At 46.4% G+C, this 17,836-nt stretch overlaps 1 protein-coding gene and 1 long non-coding RNA gene across 2 annotated transcripts in view; both read left to right on the forward strand.

Moving 5' to 3' along the window:
- The window catches only part of LOC109930518 (factor in the germline alpha), a 37,470-nt gene extending 32,764 nt beyond the window's left edge, over positions 1–4,706 (forward strand). Inside the window, exon 3 of the mRNA XM_048618502.1 lies at positions 4,539–4,706. Within this exon, the coding sequence (XP_048474459.1) occupies positions 4,539–4,706 (168 nt within the window). The remainder of the gene's footprint in view (positions 1–4,538) is intronic.
- A 2,807-nt stretch (positions 4,707–7,513) lies between these two features.
- Positions 7,514–17,307, forward strand: LOC125487372. The gene is made up of 3 exons (XR_007265850.1): positions 7,514–7,743; positions 14,057–14,122; positions 17,167–17,307. It is a non-coding gene; the product is annotated as an uncharacterized LOC125487372 (long non-coding RNA).
- The last annotated feature ends 529 nt before the right edge of the window (positions 17,308–17,836 follow it).

Below are 17,836 nucleotides of genomic sequence, written 5' to 3' on the forward strand. Positions count from 1 at the left end.
AAAAGACACCTGCCATTCACCTTATCTACGCCCTTCATGATTTTATAAACCTCCATAAGGTCACCCTTAAACCTCCCATGCTCCAGTGAAAAAAAGTCCCAGCCTATTAGCCTTTCCTTATAACTCAAACCCTCCATTCTCCGCAGCAGCCTGGCAAATCTTTTCTGAACCCTCTCCAGCTTAATAATATCCTTCATATAACAGGGTGACCAGAACTGGACACAGTGCTCAGAAGAGGCCTCACCAACGTCCTGTACAACCTCAACGTGACGTCCCAACTCCTATGCTCAAAGGTCTGAGCAACGAAGTCAAGCTAAACGCTAAACGCCTTCTTAACCACCCTGTCTGTATATGATGCAAATTTCAAAACATTATGTACCTAAACTCCGAGGTCTCTCTACTCTGCAACACTATCCAAGGCCTTACCATTAATTGCATCAGTCCTGCTTCTGTTTGTTGTATCAAAATGCAATACTTCGTATTTATCCAAATTAAACTCCATTTGGCACTCCTCAGCTGGGTGACCCCTTTGATCAAAGTTCCTTTGTAATCTTAGAAAACCTTCTTCACTGTCCAATACGCCACATGGTCCATATTCAAAAACTATATGAGGTGTACAACCTTCATTCTATTCAACAGATCTGCAACTCCGCCCTCACCACGCAATCAATCCCCTGGACCCCTTGGTGTCAGAAACAACATTCTTCAAATAAAAGATGGTCATGGTTGTTGGAGGTCAATCATCTCAGTTTCAGGACATCGCTGCAAGAGTACCTCAGGATAGTGCCCTAGGCCCAATCACCTTCAGTTGCTTCATCAATAACCTGGAGACAGTGACGACTGCAGATCCTGGTACCTAGAGTCAATAAATGTGGAGCTGGAAAAGCACAGCGGCTCAGACAGCGTCCGAGGAGCAAGAAAGTCAGTGTTTCGGCCAAAGCTCTTAGTCAGGACTGGGGAGGGGGGAGGGGAGCCCAGAAATAAATAGAGGAGGGGGTTGGGCTGTGGGGATGGTAGGTGAGATAGAGATAAATGGTTGCAGGTAGAGGGTTATGTGGTGGGTCAGTGGGAAGGGTGAAGCAGAGAGGTGAGTAGGAAGATTGGGAGAGGAGAGATTTTGAAGCAGGTGAAGTCAATATTCAGGCCATTGGGCTGTAAGCTCCCAAGGAGAAAAAAGTGGTGTTGTTCCTCCAGTTTACATTTGGCCTCACTCTGACAGTGGAGGAGGCCAAGGATGGACATGTCACTGGGAAGTGGGAGGGGAGAGTTAAAGTGGATGGCAACTGGAAGGTCGGGTTGGTGGGTGCGTGCACAGCGCAGATGCTCTGCAAACCACATCCCACCCCACCAACCTCTGAATACAAAGCATCATCCTCTGACATTTCCGCCACCTACAATCAAACCGCACTGCCACAAGAATATTTCCCTCCCTATCCCTGTCCGCTTTCCTTAGGGACAGTGCACTCTGTGACTCCCTCGCCAGCTCCACACTCCCCACCAACACCTCCACGACAACCTGCAACCACAGGAGGTGCAACACCGGTCCCTATACCTCCATCCAAGGCCCCAGTCAATCCTTCCAAATCCAGCAAAGATTCACATGCGCTTCATCTACAGTATGCATTGCTCCCGATGTGGTCTCCTCTATATCGGGGAGACCAAATGCAGACTCGGAGACCAGTTTGCGGAGCATCTGCACTATTAGATTCACACGTGTCAGCGTCTTGTTAAAATCTGGGCAGGGGAGGGGAAATCATGCTCTTATGCGATTAACATTTGTAAAGGTCAACAAGGATTCTTCTCAGGTTTGGCATTCTTTGAAGAGCATAGGGTGTTGTGGAAGAGGAGAAACTATCGAACATCTGCATTAGGCAGCAATCCATGTTGGCTTTTTCCTGCTCTCTCCCGAGCCCCTCTCACATAACACTGTTCTTTCTAAACAAAAAGCCAGACCGGTATAATTCAATGGCAATTTATCCAATATATTTTATAAATCAATGGACAATAAATTTGACTCCACATTGATATCTGGGACAGACCCAATTGCAGAAAGAGACGACACTGAACATTAACCATTGCTGTTCAGTTCCTAAATGTAGAAGGATTTGATTAGTGAAATATCAACATTTTTTTACAAAAAGGTTACTTGTAATTTCTATGACATTACAAATGAAAGAAAGCATTCACAATGGTTTATATTGTCTAGAACATGTTAAGAAGATTGCAGTGCAGTAATGACTTATTACTTGTCAGATTTCCATTGAACATGCCTACATCTAATGTTAAACACATGAAAACAAATCAAGCTAATATATTGGCCAAAGCTGGGCTAGGTTTTCCAAATAAATATTGAGGTTACACGTCAAAGGCCGGGAATCCTACAGCGAATAACTCACCTGACTCCCCCCAACCTACCCACCCACCCCCCACACCTGTCCATCCGCACCCCCCGCCCAAAATCCTATCCATTCACCCCCCGTCTCCAAAATCTGTCCACAGTCAACAAGGCACAAGGCAAGTGTGTGATGGAATACTCCCCACTTGCCCCGGATGGGGGCAGCTCCAACAACACTCGAGAAGCTCGACACCATCCAGGGATAAAGCAGCCCCCGCTAGATTGGCCCCACATCCACAAACATCCCACTCTCCCCACCACCGACACTCAGTAGCAGGAGTGCATACCATCTATGAGATGCTCTGCAGAAATTCACCAAGGCGACTTGGACAGCACCTTCTAAACCCATAACCCTTTCCATCTAGAAGGACAAGGGCAGCAGATACATGGGAACACCAGCCCCTGCCAGGTCCCCTCAGACGTTACATCACCCTGCTCCGTCACATCATCAGTGTGCCTCTGGTGAAGCATTGGTGTTCTATCCTGCTTGTTATTTATATGCCTCGGAAATAAGGCATTTAAAGGCATATAAAGAACAAGTGGGACAGAACACCGACAGTTCACCAGAGGCGCACTGACAATGTTACCTAACAGAGTGACAAAACGTATGCAACCAAACACACAGGCTCGGCAAGCAACTCTACAACCTCATCCACAACCCGAACTACAAATCTTCTCAAAAGCTTTAAATAGCATGGCATTGTTCAACAAGGGAGCCAATCGCAAAGCAGCATTCCTACAGAAAGCTGACCCTATCGCAAAATTCAGTTATCTCAGCTTTTTCTACCTTTCTCCTTATCCCTGTCTTCAGTGGGCGAGCCTTTATTCTAAGCTTACACCTTGTGGTCCGAGACACTCATACAAGGGGAAACAACCTCTGCACATCTCCTCTGTCAAAACCCTCTAAGAATCTTGTGTTTCAATTAGGCACCCGTCTCTAAACTCCAATGAGGACAGGCCCGACCTATTCAACCTCTCCCCATAAGACAGTTCCTCCATACCCGGGATCAGCCGAGTGAACCTTCTCTGGGCTGACTCCAATGGCCAGTCTATCTTTCCTTAGATACGGGGACCCAAAACTCTTCATGGTGTTCCAGCTGTGGTCTGACTAGTGCCTCGTACAGTTTTAGAGAAACGTCCCCATTTCCTCCACTCCCTTTGAATTAAAGGCCTACGTCCCATTCAGCTTCCCTATTCCCCACTGAACTTGTTAGCTGGCGTTTTGGATGAGGATTCCCCAAATCCCTCCATGCTGCAGCTTTCTCAGCGCTGGTCCCGACAGAACTGCGCTCGTTACAGGTTACCATCCTGAAAACCTGTTATCCCACTCCCAGGCCTCTAACCTTCCACCAATCCTCTCTCCACCAACATCATGGGCTCTTATTGTATTTAGCAGCCTAATATATGGATCCTTATCAAAACCCTTTGAAAATCCAAATATATGGCATCCATTGCTTCTCCTTTACCTAACCTGCTTTGTTAACTTGCTAAAGAATCCTTTCAAACCCATCGGGTGTAACTTCCCTTTACGGAACTACACTGACTCTGCTTGTTAAAGGGCCATTGATTTTGCCTTTTGACCATTTCTTCCCCCATTTGACCCTGCCGCAGGGGGCGGTCGTGCACATGTGAGGGAGACTTTGTTTTTTTTTGTTTTTCACTGCGAGTGGTAATGAGCTGGAACTCGTGGTGGAAGTGGAGGTAGGGAATGATTTCAAAGGGAGATTGGATGGGTGCTTGGGGGGAATAAACACAGCACTGCGCGGCGAAATGGGAACTGACGAGAGAGATGGGGGCTAGCATGGATTCAGAGAGCCAAATGGACTCTTGCCCTGTGTTGCTGTACAATTGCAGACTACAGAAGCTTCTGCTGGTGGAGTGGTGGCTCTTAGTATGTTTCAAATCATTAAAACTGATGCAGAAAATAAACGACGGGGTGAAGAAGGTTTATTCTGGTCTTTAAACCTTTATCAGCTCTCTCAAGGAACTGATCGATGGGTGAACCAGTTCGAGGTCCTCAGGTGTATTAGCAGATGTCTCCAGTCTGAAAGTATTTGAGGTTGCAGATGAGTTGAACGTCAGTCAAATGTAAAAGCCCTGTGCGTCACTTTGAGATGACCAGGCAATATGCCTCTCATTTCAGGTCCAGAGCATAAATGGCGGCTTTTCGAAGCTCAAAAGTATCGTTCCGCTGATCCGTAAAGACCGGAAACCCAGCAAAGCGCACGTACTGTGGGCTGCGTTGGAATACATCCGCCTCCTTCACAACATTCTGCAGGAACCTGTTGCTGCTGAGGGAGGGCGAATGTGAGAGAATTGTGAATTTCACCAGAAGAAACATAACAGCAGCCTTCAAGATTGGTCTGTATCTCTGCTGGGTGTCCCCTCGTCTCACTGTCATACAGGTTCATGTTTGGTCTCTGCATTGTGCTGATGGTCCATTATAACGTTATTGGGGAACAGTACTGTCTGGTTACCTGAAGTCAGTTGAACTCCTTTTGGTACAGCACAGTGGCTCAGTGGTTAGCACTGCTGCCTTATGGCGCCAAGGACCGCAGTTCGAATCCACCCTTGGGTGACTGTTCGTGTGGAGTTTGCGCAGTCTCCTTGTGTCTGTGTGGGTTTTCTCTGGGTGCTTTGTTTCCCTCCCGCAGTCCAAACATGTGTAGGTTGGGTGGATTGGCCGTGCTAAATCTTCCATAGTGTCCAGGCTAAGTGGATCATTGCAGGGAAATGCAGAGTTATAGGGATAGGGGAGGATAGGATTTGTGTCTGGTTAGGATGCTCTTTGGAGGGTCTTGATGGGCCTCATGGCCTGACTTCCACACTGTAGGGATTCTGTGATGATTATATGATTCTAAAGCGACTTTAAAACAGTTACATTCGCTCAAATAAACCAAATTTTCTATGGATTGGAGGGTAGCAAATGGAATGCCGCTGTTTTCAAAAGGTTGGCCAAGAGAAAACAAGGAGTTGTAGACCGGTTAACCTGACATCGATAGTTGGGCAAGTGCTGGAGTCCGATATAAAAGATTTAATAGCTGAGCACTTGGAAAGCAGTGATAGGATTGGACAGAGTCAGCACACATTTGCAAAACGGAAATCATGTTTGACAAATCTGCTAGAATTTGTTTTTGAGGATGAAACAAGTAGAATTGAGGAGTGGGAGCCAATGGATGTGGTTTACTTGGACTTTTGGAAGGCTTTTGATAAGTTCCCACATCAGATATTAGCGTGGAAAATAAAGCTCATGGGAATGGGGTTATAACTGACATGGATAGAGAATGGGTTGGCAGACAGGAAACAAAGGCAAGGAATAAACGGGTCTTTTTCCAAATGGTAGCCAGTGACTAATGGGGTACCGCAGGGATCTGTGCTTAGAACCTAATTATTCACAATATATATGAATGATTTAGATTAGGGAACTCAATGTAATATCTCCATATTTGCAGACAGCACAAAGCTAGGTGGGAAGGTGAGCTGTGCGGAGGATGCAGAGTGTGATTGAGACAAATTGAGTGAGCGGGCAGATGCAGTTTAATGGGGATCAATGTGAGGTTATTCATTTTGGGAACAGGAAGGGGGATTATTTTCTGGACAACAATCGATTTGGGGAACGGGGAGAGGTGCAACGAGACCTGGGTGTCCCCTCCTACACCCGTCACTGAAAGTCAGCCTCACAGGAGCAGCGGGGCAGTGAGGAAGGTCAGTGGGATGTTGGCCCCGTCATGGTGAGAGGATTGGAGTGTAGGAGCAGGGATGCCTCTCTGCAATTGGACAGGGACAGACCGCACCTTGGAGTATTGTGTGTGGGAGGTTTGGGGTCTCCTTATCTGAGGGAGGGGGTTCTGGCAACAGAGGAAATGCAGCAAAGGCTCCCCAGACTGATTCCTGGGATGGCAGTCTGACATATAAAGAGAGACTGGATTGGTTAGAACTACATTGACTAGAATTCAGAAGAATGAGGGCGGGGTGGGGTTGGGGGTCGGGGGGTGCGGTGGTGGGGGTGGCGAGTCTCATAGAAACCTATCAAATTCTATCAGGGACTAGACAGGGTAAAGGATGTTCCTGATGACCGGGGTGGGGGGGAAACCACCCCACTAGCTCTTGCAATCTGTGCTCTCTTCAGCTGGTGTAGAGCTGGCTGTTTTAGAGCAAAGGGGTGGCATTGAACACTGATAAACCATATTTAGATGAGACCTGTTCCTGGTCATGTTTAAAGCTGGGGTTCTTGCACTCTGTAGCACGCCACCTCCGGCAGGTTCATAGGGCCACAGTACAGGCTGAAAACTAAAGTCACCTGTGTTTCAGGAAGGGTCCTATCACAGCCCCCACCCCCCGGGGTCCCCTCAGTCCCCACCCTCAGATATGGCACCGTGATTGACTGAAGTCCTTTTTTGTTGAAGAAAAGGAAATGATTGCCCTGCCTTGCCCCCCACTTTACCATTTGGCATAGAGTCATACAGTAACACAGCATTGAAACAGGCCCTTTGGCCCAAGCTGATCCATGCTGGACATGGTGCCCACTCAGCTAGTTCCAATTACCCGCATTTGGTCCATATCCCTCTTAAACCCTTCCCATCCATGTACCTATCCAAATGTTTTTTAAGTGTTGCCATTATACCTGCCTCCACCACTTTCTCTGGCAGCCCCTTCCTTATATGCACCACTTTCTGTGTGAAGAAGTTGCTCTTCAGGACCTCCTTAAATCCTTCCCCTCTCACCCTAAACCTGTGCCTTCCAGTTTTCAATTCCCCATCTCTTGGGGGAAAAGACAATACGAATTCATCCTATCTATGCCCCTCATGATTTTACACACCTCAATAAGGTTACCTCTGATTCTGCTATGTTTCAAGGAATAAGATCCTGCCCTGGCCAATCTGTTCCTATAACTCATCCCTACTAGTCCTGGCAACTTCCTCGCAAATCTTCCTTGCACATTTTCCAGTTTAACTACGTCTTTCCTATTACAAGGTAACCAAAACGGTACATGATACTCCAAGTGCGGCCTCACCAATGACTTAGGAGACTGTAACATAACATCCCAACTCCTATCCTCAATGTCCTGACCAATTTGTAGCTTGGCCAGGAAGTTCTAACAATTATTGCCTTTGGCACAGGAGATGGTCAAGGGGGCCCAGGCTGCAGGGTCTCCAAACTTTGGGGAATTGTCACTGCCAGTGAACAGGAGACCGACCGAAGAGATCCATGACTGCCGGCCACAACTTCCCGTGGACGATGCTGCAGGAGGTCAGCTCGGATTCCCAATTGATGAAGAGGAGCCCAACGTTTGGCCGGGTCACGCTGTGCCCTGCGTTGGGATAGTCCAACTCGAGGATGGAAACCTGGTGACGTATCCACGAAATGCCACGTTAATTTGCAGAATTGCTGTTTAAAACCTGTACACGTCGTATTCAGCAGATGGCCTTTCCAGCATCAATTCCATTTTTCTATATTTCTGTAGACACCGTGATGTAACTAGTGCCTGTTACTGGCAGTGGGTTCAGCATTGTTGACTGGGCAAGCGCAAATTGTCATCCTGTTATTTGATCTCCACTTGTTTTCCCCCTCCCTAAACTTACGATTTCCACAGCTCATCTACTGCCAAAACCCCCTCTTGTGCCTTTGTTTGACTGTTTCCACCCCCTTCACCCCTCTGTAATCCCAAACTGATCCAAAACTCAGCTCCCCAAGTCTTAAGATAACAAGGTGTAGAGCTGGATGAACACAGCAGGCCAAGCAGCATCAGAGAAGCAGGAAGGCTGACGTTTCGGGCCGAGACCCGGCCTGCTGTGTTCATCCAGCTCGACACCTTGTTATCTCAGATTCTCCAGTATCTGCAGTTCCTACTATCTCTCCCCAAGTCTTAACTTGAGCAGAATCCCGTTCCAGTTCTAGCTGGCTCACGTTGGCTCTGGGTCAAGCACTCACGTTGGTGTTCAAATTTTCGATACTGTTTTCAAATCTCCCCGCCTCCCTATCTCTGTAACCTCCAGCCCTCTGCAATCTCTGTGCTCTTGTCTCGGCTGTTCCCTGATTTTAATCGTTGTGCCATTGGCAGCCGTGCCTTCAGCTACTTGGGCCCCGAGCTCTGAAAATCCCCCCGCAACGCATCTTCCATCTCTCCACCTCCGCCCCCACTCACGGCCCTCCCTTAAAACCAAATGAAAACCAAAAGAACTATGGATGCTGTAAACCAGAAACAAAAATAGAGATTACTGGAAAAGCTGAGCAGGTCTGGCAACAACTGAGGAGAGAAACCAGAGTTAACATTTCGTGTCGAGTGACCCTTCCTCACTTAAAACCAACCTCTTTGACCCAGCTTCTGATCTCCAGCATTGCAGTACCTTGTAACTCGATGTTTGTTATTTGTTATTTCATAAAGCTGCACTGAGACACTTTGAAGTGTTTTGCTATATTAGAGACATCTTATAATTATAACTTGCTAACCATTGTGACAGGATTAAAAATGTACATTTAAGTGATGGCACTGTTTTTCTGGCGCCTGTTTTTGTTTGACTGATCGGATTAGGGGTTGGAGATTAGGATAACTGGTATTAATGATGTCAGTCGGGCAATTTTTCTTTATCTGTGTTTGAGACAGAACAGTTGGATGCCTGCAGTAATGTTGTTTTTTTTTTTAATTGTGATCCAGGGCTCACTTTATGTTCCTGGTTCAAAGCTTCTTTTTAACATTACTTTCTCAATACTGAAAGACTTGCGGGTCATCGAAACAGGTGTGAAACAATCAGAGATGAGATGAAGAAAATAAACCCTCGACAAGTGGGACATGAGTGTTACATTTCAGATTCTCTGTGGCTGGTTTAGCTCTGCACTTCACACAGTGTATCCTGCACCAGTTTCACGTTGGGTTTACCTGTTCTTTCTGGGGGTCATTTGTCTGTAAGAGAAAACCAGAAATTTACTGGTGAAGCTCAACAGTTCTGGCTGCATCTGTGGGAAGAAAGCAGAGGTAATGTTTTGAGTCCGGTGACTGTGCATCAGAACAGATAGCAGCTCAGGACTAAAGTGATGTTATGCTGAAAATGAAGATGGAGAGGGTGTGGAGGAAGGGGGCAGTGGGTGAAAATAGGTTGCCTGTGTGAGAAACAACCCATGTCATGACAGGACTGGGTGTGGGGTGGCTAAGAAATAGGCAAAGACGGAATAAGGCTCTAAAATTACTAAGCTCAATGTCGTGTCCTGGAAGCTACAGGGTTCCCAGAGGAAAATGAGGTGCTGTTCTTCTGAGCTTGCACAGAGCTGTTCTGGAACACTGCAGCAAGCCTGATTCAGATGCTGGCCAGGGAGCAGGGTGGTGTGTTGAAATGGCAGGCAACACCAATTGCAGATGCCATCAAGATTGGTGGTTGTAGTGAACGGCGAAGAAGGTTACCTCAGAGTACAACGGGATCTTGATCAAATGGGCCGAGGAGCAGCAGATAGAGTTTAATTCAGATAAATATGGGGTGCTGAGTTTTGGAAAGGCAAATCAGGGCAGGACTTATACACTTAATGGTAGTGTTCTGGCAAGTGTTGCCGAACAAAGAGACCTAGTGGTAAAGACTCATAATTCATTGAAAGGTAGACAGGATAGTGAAGTGTGCTTGCCTTTATTGGTCAGTGCATAGAGTATAGGAGTTGGGAGGTCATGTTGCAACTGTACAGGACATTAGTTAGGCCACATTTGGAACACTGTGTTCAATTCTGGTCTACCTGCTATAGGAAGGACATTGTGAAACTTGAAAGGGTTCAAAAAAGATTTACGAGGATATTGCCAGGGATGGAGAGTTTGAGCAATAGGAAGAGGTTGAATAGGCTGGGGCTATTTTTCCTGGAGCATCAGATGTTGAGGGGTGGCCTTTCAGAGGCTTATAAAGTCATGAGGGGCATGGATAGGGTGAATAGCCAAAGTCATTTCTTTAAGGCAGTAGAGTCCAAAACTAGAGGGTAGAGGTTTAAGGTGAGAGAAGGAACATTTAGAAGGGATCTAATGGGCAAATTTTTCACCCAGAGGGTGATGCGTGTATGGAACGAGCTGCCAGAGGAAGTGGTAGAGTCTGGTACAACTACAACATCTAAAAGGCATCTGGATGGGTACATGAATAGGAAGGGTTTAGAGGGATAGGGGCCAAATGATGGCAAACGGGACTAGGTCAAATTGGGAAACTTGGTCGGCATGCACAAGTTGGACCTGAGGTTCTGCTTCCGTGCTGTGCAAATCTATGACTCTATAACAGGGAAGCTCGGGATCCTTTTGTGGACAGAATGTAGGTGTTCTGCAAAGCAGTCGTCCAGTCTGCGTTTCAATGTAGAGGAGACCACATTGTGATCAGCAAATGCAGTAAACTAGATTGTGTGATGTGCAGGTAAAGCATTGCTTCACCTGGAGATCTGTCTAGGGCCATGGATACTGAGGAGAGAGGAAGTAAACAGGCAGGAGTTACACCTTCTGTGTTCGCAGGGGAAGATGTAGGGAGTGAAGGAGTGGACCAAAGTGTCCCGTTGGGAATGGCCCCTGCGGAAAACTGACAAGGAAAGTGAGGGCAATATGTGTCTGGTGGTGGCATCCTGCTGGATGCGGTGAAAATGGTGGCAGATGATCCTCTGGATGTGGATGCTTGTGGGTGGTAGGTGAGGATGAGAGGGGGCGAGGGCCAAACTCTGAGAAGGGTCTAATCTGTCAGCCGCAGCAGTGGGGAATCCTCAGTTGTGGAAAAAGGTGAGCATTGTGCAGAAACTGACATTGGAGCAGAAACATTGTGGTTGTACGTACAAGTTTCATCTAAATCGACAGCACAGCGGTAACGGATGGCTGGGGAGGCAGGGAGAATTCAAATATGTTGCGACTGTAGTCGGGAGATTCTCCTTCCTCCAGTGAAGTAAGGGTCAAGCTGCTGAGTTTGTCAAAGTGCTTTGTTTAATTCCTAACTGAGAGTAATGCCATGGACCACGTATCGGGCTGCCAAGAATCAATAGTTGTAACAGATCAGTCCGTTAAACCCAATGACTTTGAATGATCTCTGAGGTTAAAAAATAAAGCCAATCTGAATGAAATGACTTCACTGCAGCACCCCGTAAACGCCCTCATCCCTTCACCAGCCTCTAACTTTTGGGAGAGAGAGTTCTAATTTCTGTGCAACTCCGGATGCCTTGAGGCAACCTGGAATTAAAAGCTAGTCCAATGGCGAGCGTGAAACCATTGTCAGTTGCGAAAAAGTTCACTAATGCCTAACAGGGAAGGAAATTCGTCATCCCTGCCTGTCTGGCCTATACGTGACTCCAGACCCTCAGCAATGTGGTAGATTCTGACCAGCCCTCTAAACTTTGGCAGCAGCTTTTTGCCCCCAACGTGAGGTGAGAAGTGGGCTGTTTGCTGATGGTCAGCAAATGGTCAGCATCTTCAAATGCTACGAGATCCGGGCAGTATCCAGGTTTGGGCTGGTGGGTGCCAAGTGATGTTCACGCCACCCAAGTGCCAGGCAATGGCAAAATGATGGCCTGGAAGGATAATCAGTCGACTGTTTATCCAGTCACCAGGTAATGTGTTTCCACGGGGGATTGTGGAATTTGAATCCAATAAAAATCTGGAATTAAGAGTCTAACAATGACTATTCTGCATTGTTGGAAAAACCCATCTGGTTCCCTTTACATAAGCAAGCTGCCATCCTTTCCTGCTCTGTCCTAGGTGTGACTTGGTATCACGAAGCTTGACACCATCCAGGGCAAAGCAGCCCCGACTTGATTGGCACCACATCCACAAACATAGTGAATAGACAGCATTTGTTCTCAGCATTTTATCTGAAGACGGCTCTTTCATCACTGAACCTTCACTGTACTACATCTAGTCTCGCGTATCCTTCCTTCGTTACGGAAACCAAAACTGCACAGAACTCGGGGTGTGGCCTTGCCAAAGTCCTGTACAATTGTTCTAAGACTCCCTTACTCCTGTGCTCTAATCCCGTAGCAAATGTAAAACCTGGTTATATTTGTCTTAAGAATCGCTGGCTATGTCTAATCTTGCGATTCTTTCAGCATTGTACAATCTGTGGTGAAATCCAGATTGTAGAGGGTCAGATCAGAACTGATGAGTCCTTTCTCTGCACAACCACTTCTTTTGAACCCCAGGAGGCATGGTTGGTAAGTTTGCAGACAACACCAAAATTGGCAGCACAGTGGATAGTGAAGGAGGTTATCTAAGATTACAAAGAGATCTTGATCAATTGGGTCAATGGGCTGATGAGTGGCAAATGGAGTTTAATTTGGATAAATGCAAGGTATTTGATTGGCATAAAACAATCAAGGGCAGGGCTTATACAATTAATGATAGAGCCCTGGATGGAACAGAGACTGAGGGGTTCAGGTACATAATTCTTTGAAATTTGCATCATACATAGACAGGGTGGTTAAGAAAGTGTTTAGCACACTTGCCTTCATTGCTCATACCTTTAAGTATAGGAGTTGGGCCGTCATGTTACGGTTGTACAGGATGTTGGCGAGACCTCTTCTGGAGTAATGTGTGCAGTTCTGGTCATCCTGCCACAGGAAGGATATTATTAAATTGGAAAGGGTTCAGAAGAGATTTGCCAAGATCTTACCAGGAATAGAGGGTTTGAGTTATAAAAAGACTGAATAGACTGGGGCTTTTTTCATTGGAGCATAGGAGGTTGAGGGCTGACCTGATAGAGGTTTAGTAAATCATGATGGGCACAGATAAAGTGAATAGCAAGGGTCTTTTCTCTAAGATGGGGAATTTCAAAACTAGGGGGCGTATTTTTAACGTGAGAGGAGAAAGTTTTAAAAAGGACATGAGGGGCAACTTTTTTTAGAGTGGTTTGCATGTGGAGTGAACTTCCAGACCAAGTGATATATGTGAATACAGTTACGTTTTCAAGACATTTCGATAAGTACGTGAATAAAAAATGTCTGGAGGGAAATGAGCCATACGCAGGCAGGTGGGATTAATTTAGTTTGGGATTATGGTTAGCATGGCCTGGTTGGACCAAAGGGTCTGTTTCTGTGCTGTATGACTGTTTGATCTTTGAGGAGGCTGTCTCCTGGCTTTGAGTCATTTGCATTCCCAAAAGAAAATAACTGCTGGGTAGCTGTAGAAACAATTGATTCTGCTGGTAAGAGAATCCAAAACAGTAGGCTGCAAATCTAGGATAATCGCTACAAGAGCTGTTGAGTGCTTCAGCAATTATTTATAATTAATCTGGATGGCTCCTCTAAAGCCTTTCACAAATGTTCATCCTTCATTCATCAGCAGGCCAGGAGATGATTCTATATCCTGACAGTGATTTTAAAAACGTTCAACTGCAGGGAGGTGAGCAGAAGAGAAACACTCCGGAGAAGGGGATAGAAGGATCTGTCGATAGATCTAGTGAGTGTTGGCAAATGTGGGAAATTTAAATGCCACCATTGGCCAGTTGAGTCCATTGGCTTGGCTTTGTGCTGTACCATCCCTACATGGTACATTATCTGTGCGTAGAATCATACAGTACAGACGAGGCCTGTTAACCTGTGCGTGGAGTGTTGCATGATTTGTGTATGGAGTACATGAAGTACGCCGTCTGCGCATGGAGTGCGTTGTCTGTATATCTCACTGACCCTTCACGCGAGTCTATAATTCATTGTGAACTTGGTTTGATTGTGTTTCAGATCCTCCAAGCGACCGAGGGCCTATGTTCCAACGTAGCTGTCAGGTTGGCTCTGGAATAGTTCAAGGTAAGCAGTTGCTGTTTCAGTCATTGTATGGGTGGAGGCCAGGCCTGGCTGACTGCAAATTGTACCTGTAAGCAGAAGTCTACAGTGATAGCTCAATGCAGCAGCAGCCGCAGGGTGACTGGTGTTGAAAACAAAGTCCCACTGATACAAGAGAGCTGCTGGCACGGTTTCTCATCTCGTCCTCATCAGGACTGATGCACGAATGCCTCATTTCAGAGGGAGCAGCGATTTATCCTGTGAGAGAAGAGAGTGCTGATTGGTCAACAAGTTGCCTCCAGTGACACACAACAGGCACCAGGGAACGGTTGTCCTATGTGTTATTTAATTGTAAAAGGCGGACTGTTCAGCATTGCTGTGACCAATCAACGCCGTTCTCTCTCGAGGTGTAAATTGTAGTTCCCTTTGTAAATTAGTTTCTTGGATGTGTCTTGGTCAGCGCAAGATGGAAAATTGTTGACAGCGGGGTCCTTGTTTATCCAGGAATTATTAGGTCCTGAATGATCGGATAACCATTTACGTTGGCAATGCATCAGAGCGGAGAATATCAGTTGAGAATTTGGGTTCTGGTTCATTGTTGGGAAGGTTGAACAACTGGTGTTCAAAATGAAGCTGCTCAACTGGACTCAATCTTTCTGCTGGGTTTTGGAGTTTCCCCAGGTCCAGCATCCTGAATTACAGAAGTTCACCCCTTTCATACAAAACCTGTTTTACGAAAGGTAACATCTCGTTTCCTGACATTTCAAACTCTTTGAGATTTTAACTCGAAAGAAAGCAGGGGAGAAACTGGGCCTTTGAACATTTCCTGAGGCATTTTAAAATGTGACACACACAGTTGTTATACACTAAACTTGCCATATAAATACCACTGTAAGGGTGGCACGGTGGCTCAGTGGTTAGCACTGCTGTCTCACAGCATCAGGGTCCTGGGTTTGATTCCAACCTCAGGGTGACTGTCTGTGTAGTGTTCACACACCCTCTCCATGTCTGTGGGAGTTTCCTCCAGGTGCTCTGGTTTCCTCCCACAATCCAAGTGTGGAAGCATTGAGTCCACACTGACCCTCCATAGACCCTCCACCCACACCCACCCCTCCATCTTATTCCTGTAACCCTGCACTTCCCGTGGCTAATCCACCTAGCCTGCATATCCTGGACACTGCAGGCAATTTAGCACAGCCAATCCACCCTAACCTGCACATCTTTGGACTGTGGGAGGAAACCCACAGGGGAGAATGTGCAAACTCCATACAGACAGTCGCCCGAAGGTGTAATTGAACCCGGCCCCTGGTGCTGTGTGGCCTGAGTTTCTCTTAAGCAGGGTGTCCATTACTGTTTGTATTGGGTGATGGTATTTAAACGTTGCTTCTGATTGAAACAGTGGCATCGTAACAAGGTCACTCTGTTTTATTTCAAAAATATGCGTTATTCATAAAAAATCTCTTTACATATATACATTGTCACAAAAGCAGTTTGGTTCTGTCCAGTTACATGTCAAGTAAGTAAACAAAACATTTGGCTTTGACTCTATCCAAAAAACCAAAGATCTCTCTTACACACACAATATTAATATTTACATATATTTGAGGTACTAGAAGGGTCCAATAACTGAATGGGCCCCCATTTACCTTCAGCAGGAAGACCTCAGACAGTGGTCTTCTCCCTCTGAGCCTTGGCGACAGCTGCCCGAAGTATTAGTGTGTTCCACAGCGTCTGGCCCTGGACCTTGGAATGTGGCAGTCTGCAACACTCAGTTGGGGGTCACATCCTTGTTTGGGAAGACCAACAAGGTTCAGGCAGACTAAAGAGCGTCTTTCGCAGAGTTGATGGTCCTCCAGGCGCAGTTGATGTTTGTCACAGTGTGCGTCCTAGGGAACAGACCGTAGAGCACAGAGCCCCAAGTCACGGAGCTGCTCAGGACGAACCTCAACCCAAACCACTACATCTTTCTCCAGACTTCCTTTGCAAAGGCACATTCCAGAAGGAGATGTGTCACAGGCATCATGGCAAGGTCATTGCTTGTAACCCAGAGGCCCCTGGGGACACTGGTTCATACCCACCCCAGCTATCGAATTCCAGATCATCTGGAAAGCTTGTCTCTGTGATGGTGACCATGACATGGTCTGAAAGCCCATGGAGTTCACTCATGCATTTCAAGGGAGGGGATATCTGCCGTCCTTACCCAGTCTGGCGTACACGTGAGTCCAGACCCACTGCAGTGTGGGTGACCCTCAACTGCCCTGACAGGCCACTCAGTTCAAGGGGCAGATGGGAATGGGCAACCAATGTTGCCCTCACCCACATGTGTTGAGAAGGATTAAAATTAATTGAGACTTGAAAAAAATAAATTGGGCACTTGGAATTTGTTAGAATTCATAGTACATCGCTGAGTCAGATCTGCTTTGTGTCTGTAGTCTGAGTGTTGACACTGCTCTGTTTGGTTAGGTCCACTCCTATCCAGGCGTGAGGGATATTCGGGAGAAAGTTCCTCAGAAGCAGTGACTGATGACAAATAATAATGTGTTTCTCTTGGATGTCAAAGGATAAAGGGCAACCTGATAAAGGTTTACAAAACTATGAAAAAAAAACGGATAGGATGGATAGTCCGTTTCTTTCCCAGGTTTGAACTAGGAGACATTGGTTTCAGGTAAAATGGGGAAAGTTTAAAGGAGATGTGAAAGGCAAGATTTTTACGCTGAGGGTGGTAAGTGCCTGGAACGTGTTCCAAGAGGAGGTGGTGGAGACAGATACAATTTAAGAGGCAGCTTAACAGATTAATGAATAGGCAGGAATTGAGAGATACGGACCACATAGAGGCGAAAAGTTTTTAGTTTAGCAACGTATCATATGTTGGCACAGTCTGGGTGGGCCAAATGGCCTGTTCCTCTGTTGTACTGTTCTTTATTTCCTTTGTGATGCTACAGATCACCTTGAGACAGCAGCTTTCCTTTTAAGGTGATCATCTTGAGGCAGGCTGCCTTGCTTTCTAAAAAAAAAACTGCAACATTTACCTATCGATCTTGCATCTCATGTGTTTTCTTTCATTACAGATGATGTAATCCCAGAGTGTGATACTGAAAAAAGTGTCTGCAATATATAGATGTGAAATCATTTCTCAACAGTTCAAAAGACTTGTAAAACATAAATGGCCCCATGAGAAACGGGGATTAAAATGAGCATTTACGCTCAAATTTTGTCGTAGTTAGTCGTTTGAGTGACTAGCAAACCAGAGAACCATGTTGCTTGAACTGTGTTTGGCTCGAGAGCACTTCAGATGCCACGAGGCTGCTTGCTACAATACAATGAACCAGCAGGTTCAAGGTTTGACGCTCTGCCAAGCCAGCGGATCTCTGGTTGGCTCATGCTAGAGTCTTGTCCGCACGCTTTCGGGAGGCCGTGGCAGGGGGAGTGCCCTTGAGAAGGTGCAGAGGAAGATTGATCAGAATGGGTCTCGACAGGAGTGGTTTTAGCGACTGAGCTTAGTTGGTGAAGCGAGGGCGGGGAGGCCATTTTCCATGGTTTCTGTGTTTTCTATTTTTACACAGAGAGTGGTGGGCGTGTGGAATGCGCTGCCGGCAGTGGTAGTGGGGTCAGATACTTTAGAGACTTTTAAGCGACTCTTGGATTGGCACATGGAGGATAGTAAAATGTAGGGTATGCAGGGTAGATTGATCTTCGTAGGATAATAGGTCGGTACAACATCGTGGGCCGAAGGACCTG

This window comes from Rhincodon typus, chromosome 40 (assembly GCF_021869965.1).
Source record: "Rhincodon typus isolate 14 chromosome 40, sRhiTyp1.1, whole genome shotgun sequence".
Classification (NCBI taxonomy): Eukaryota; Metazoa; Chordata; class Chondrichthyes; order Orectolobiformes; family Rhincodontidae; genus Rhincodon; species Rhincodon typus.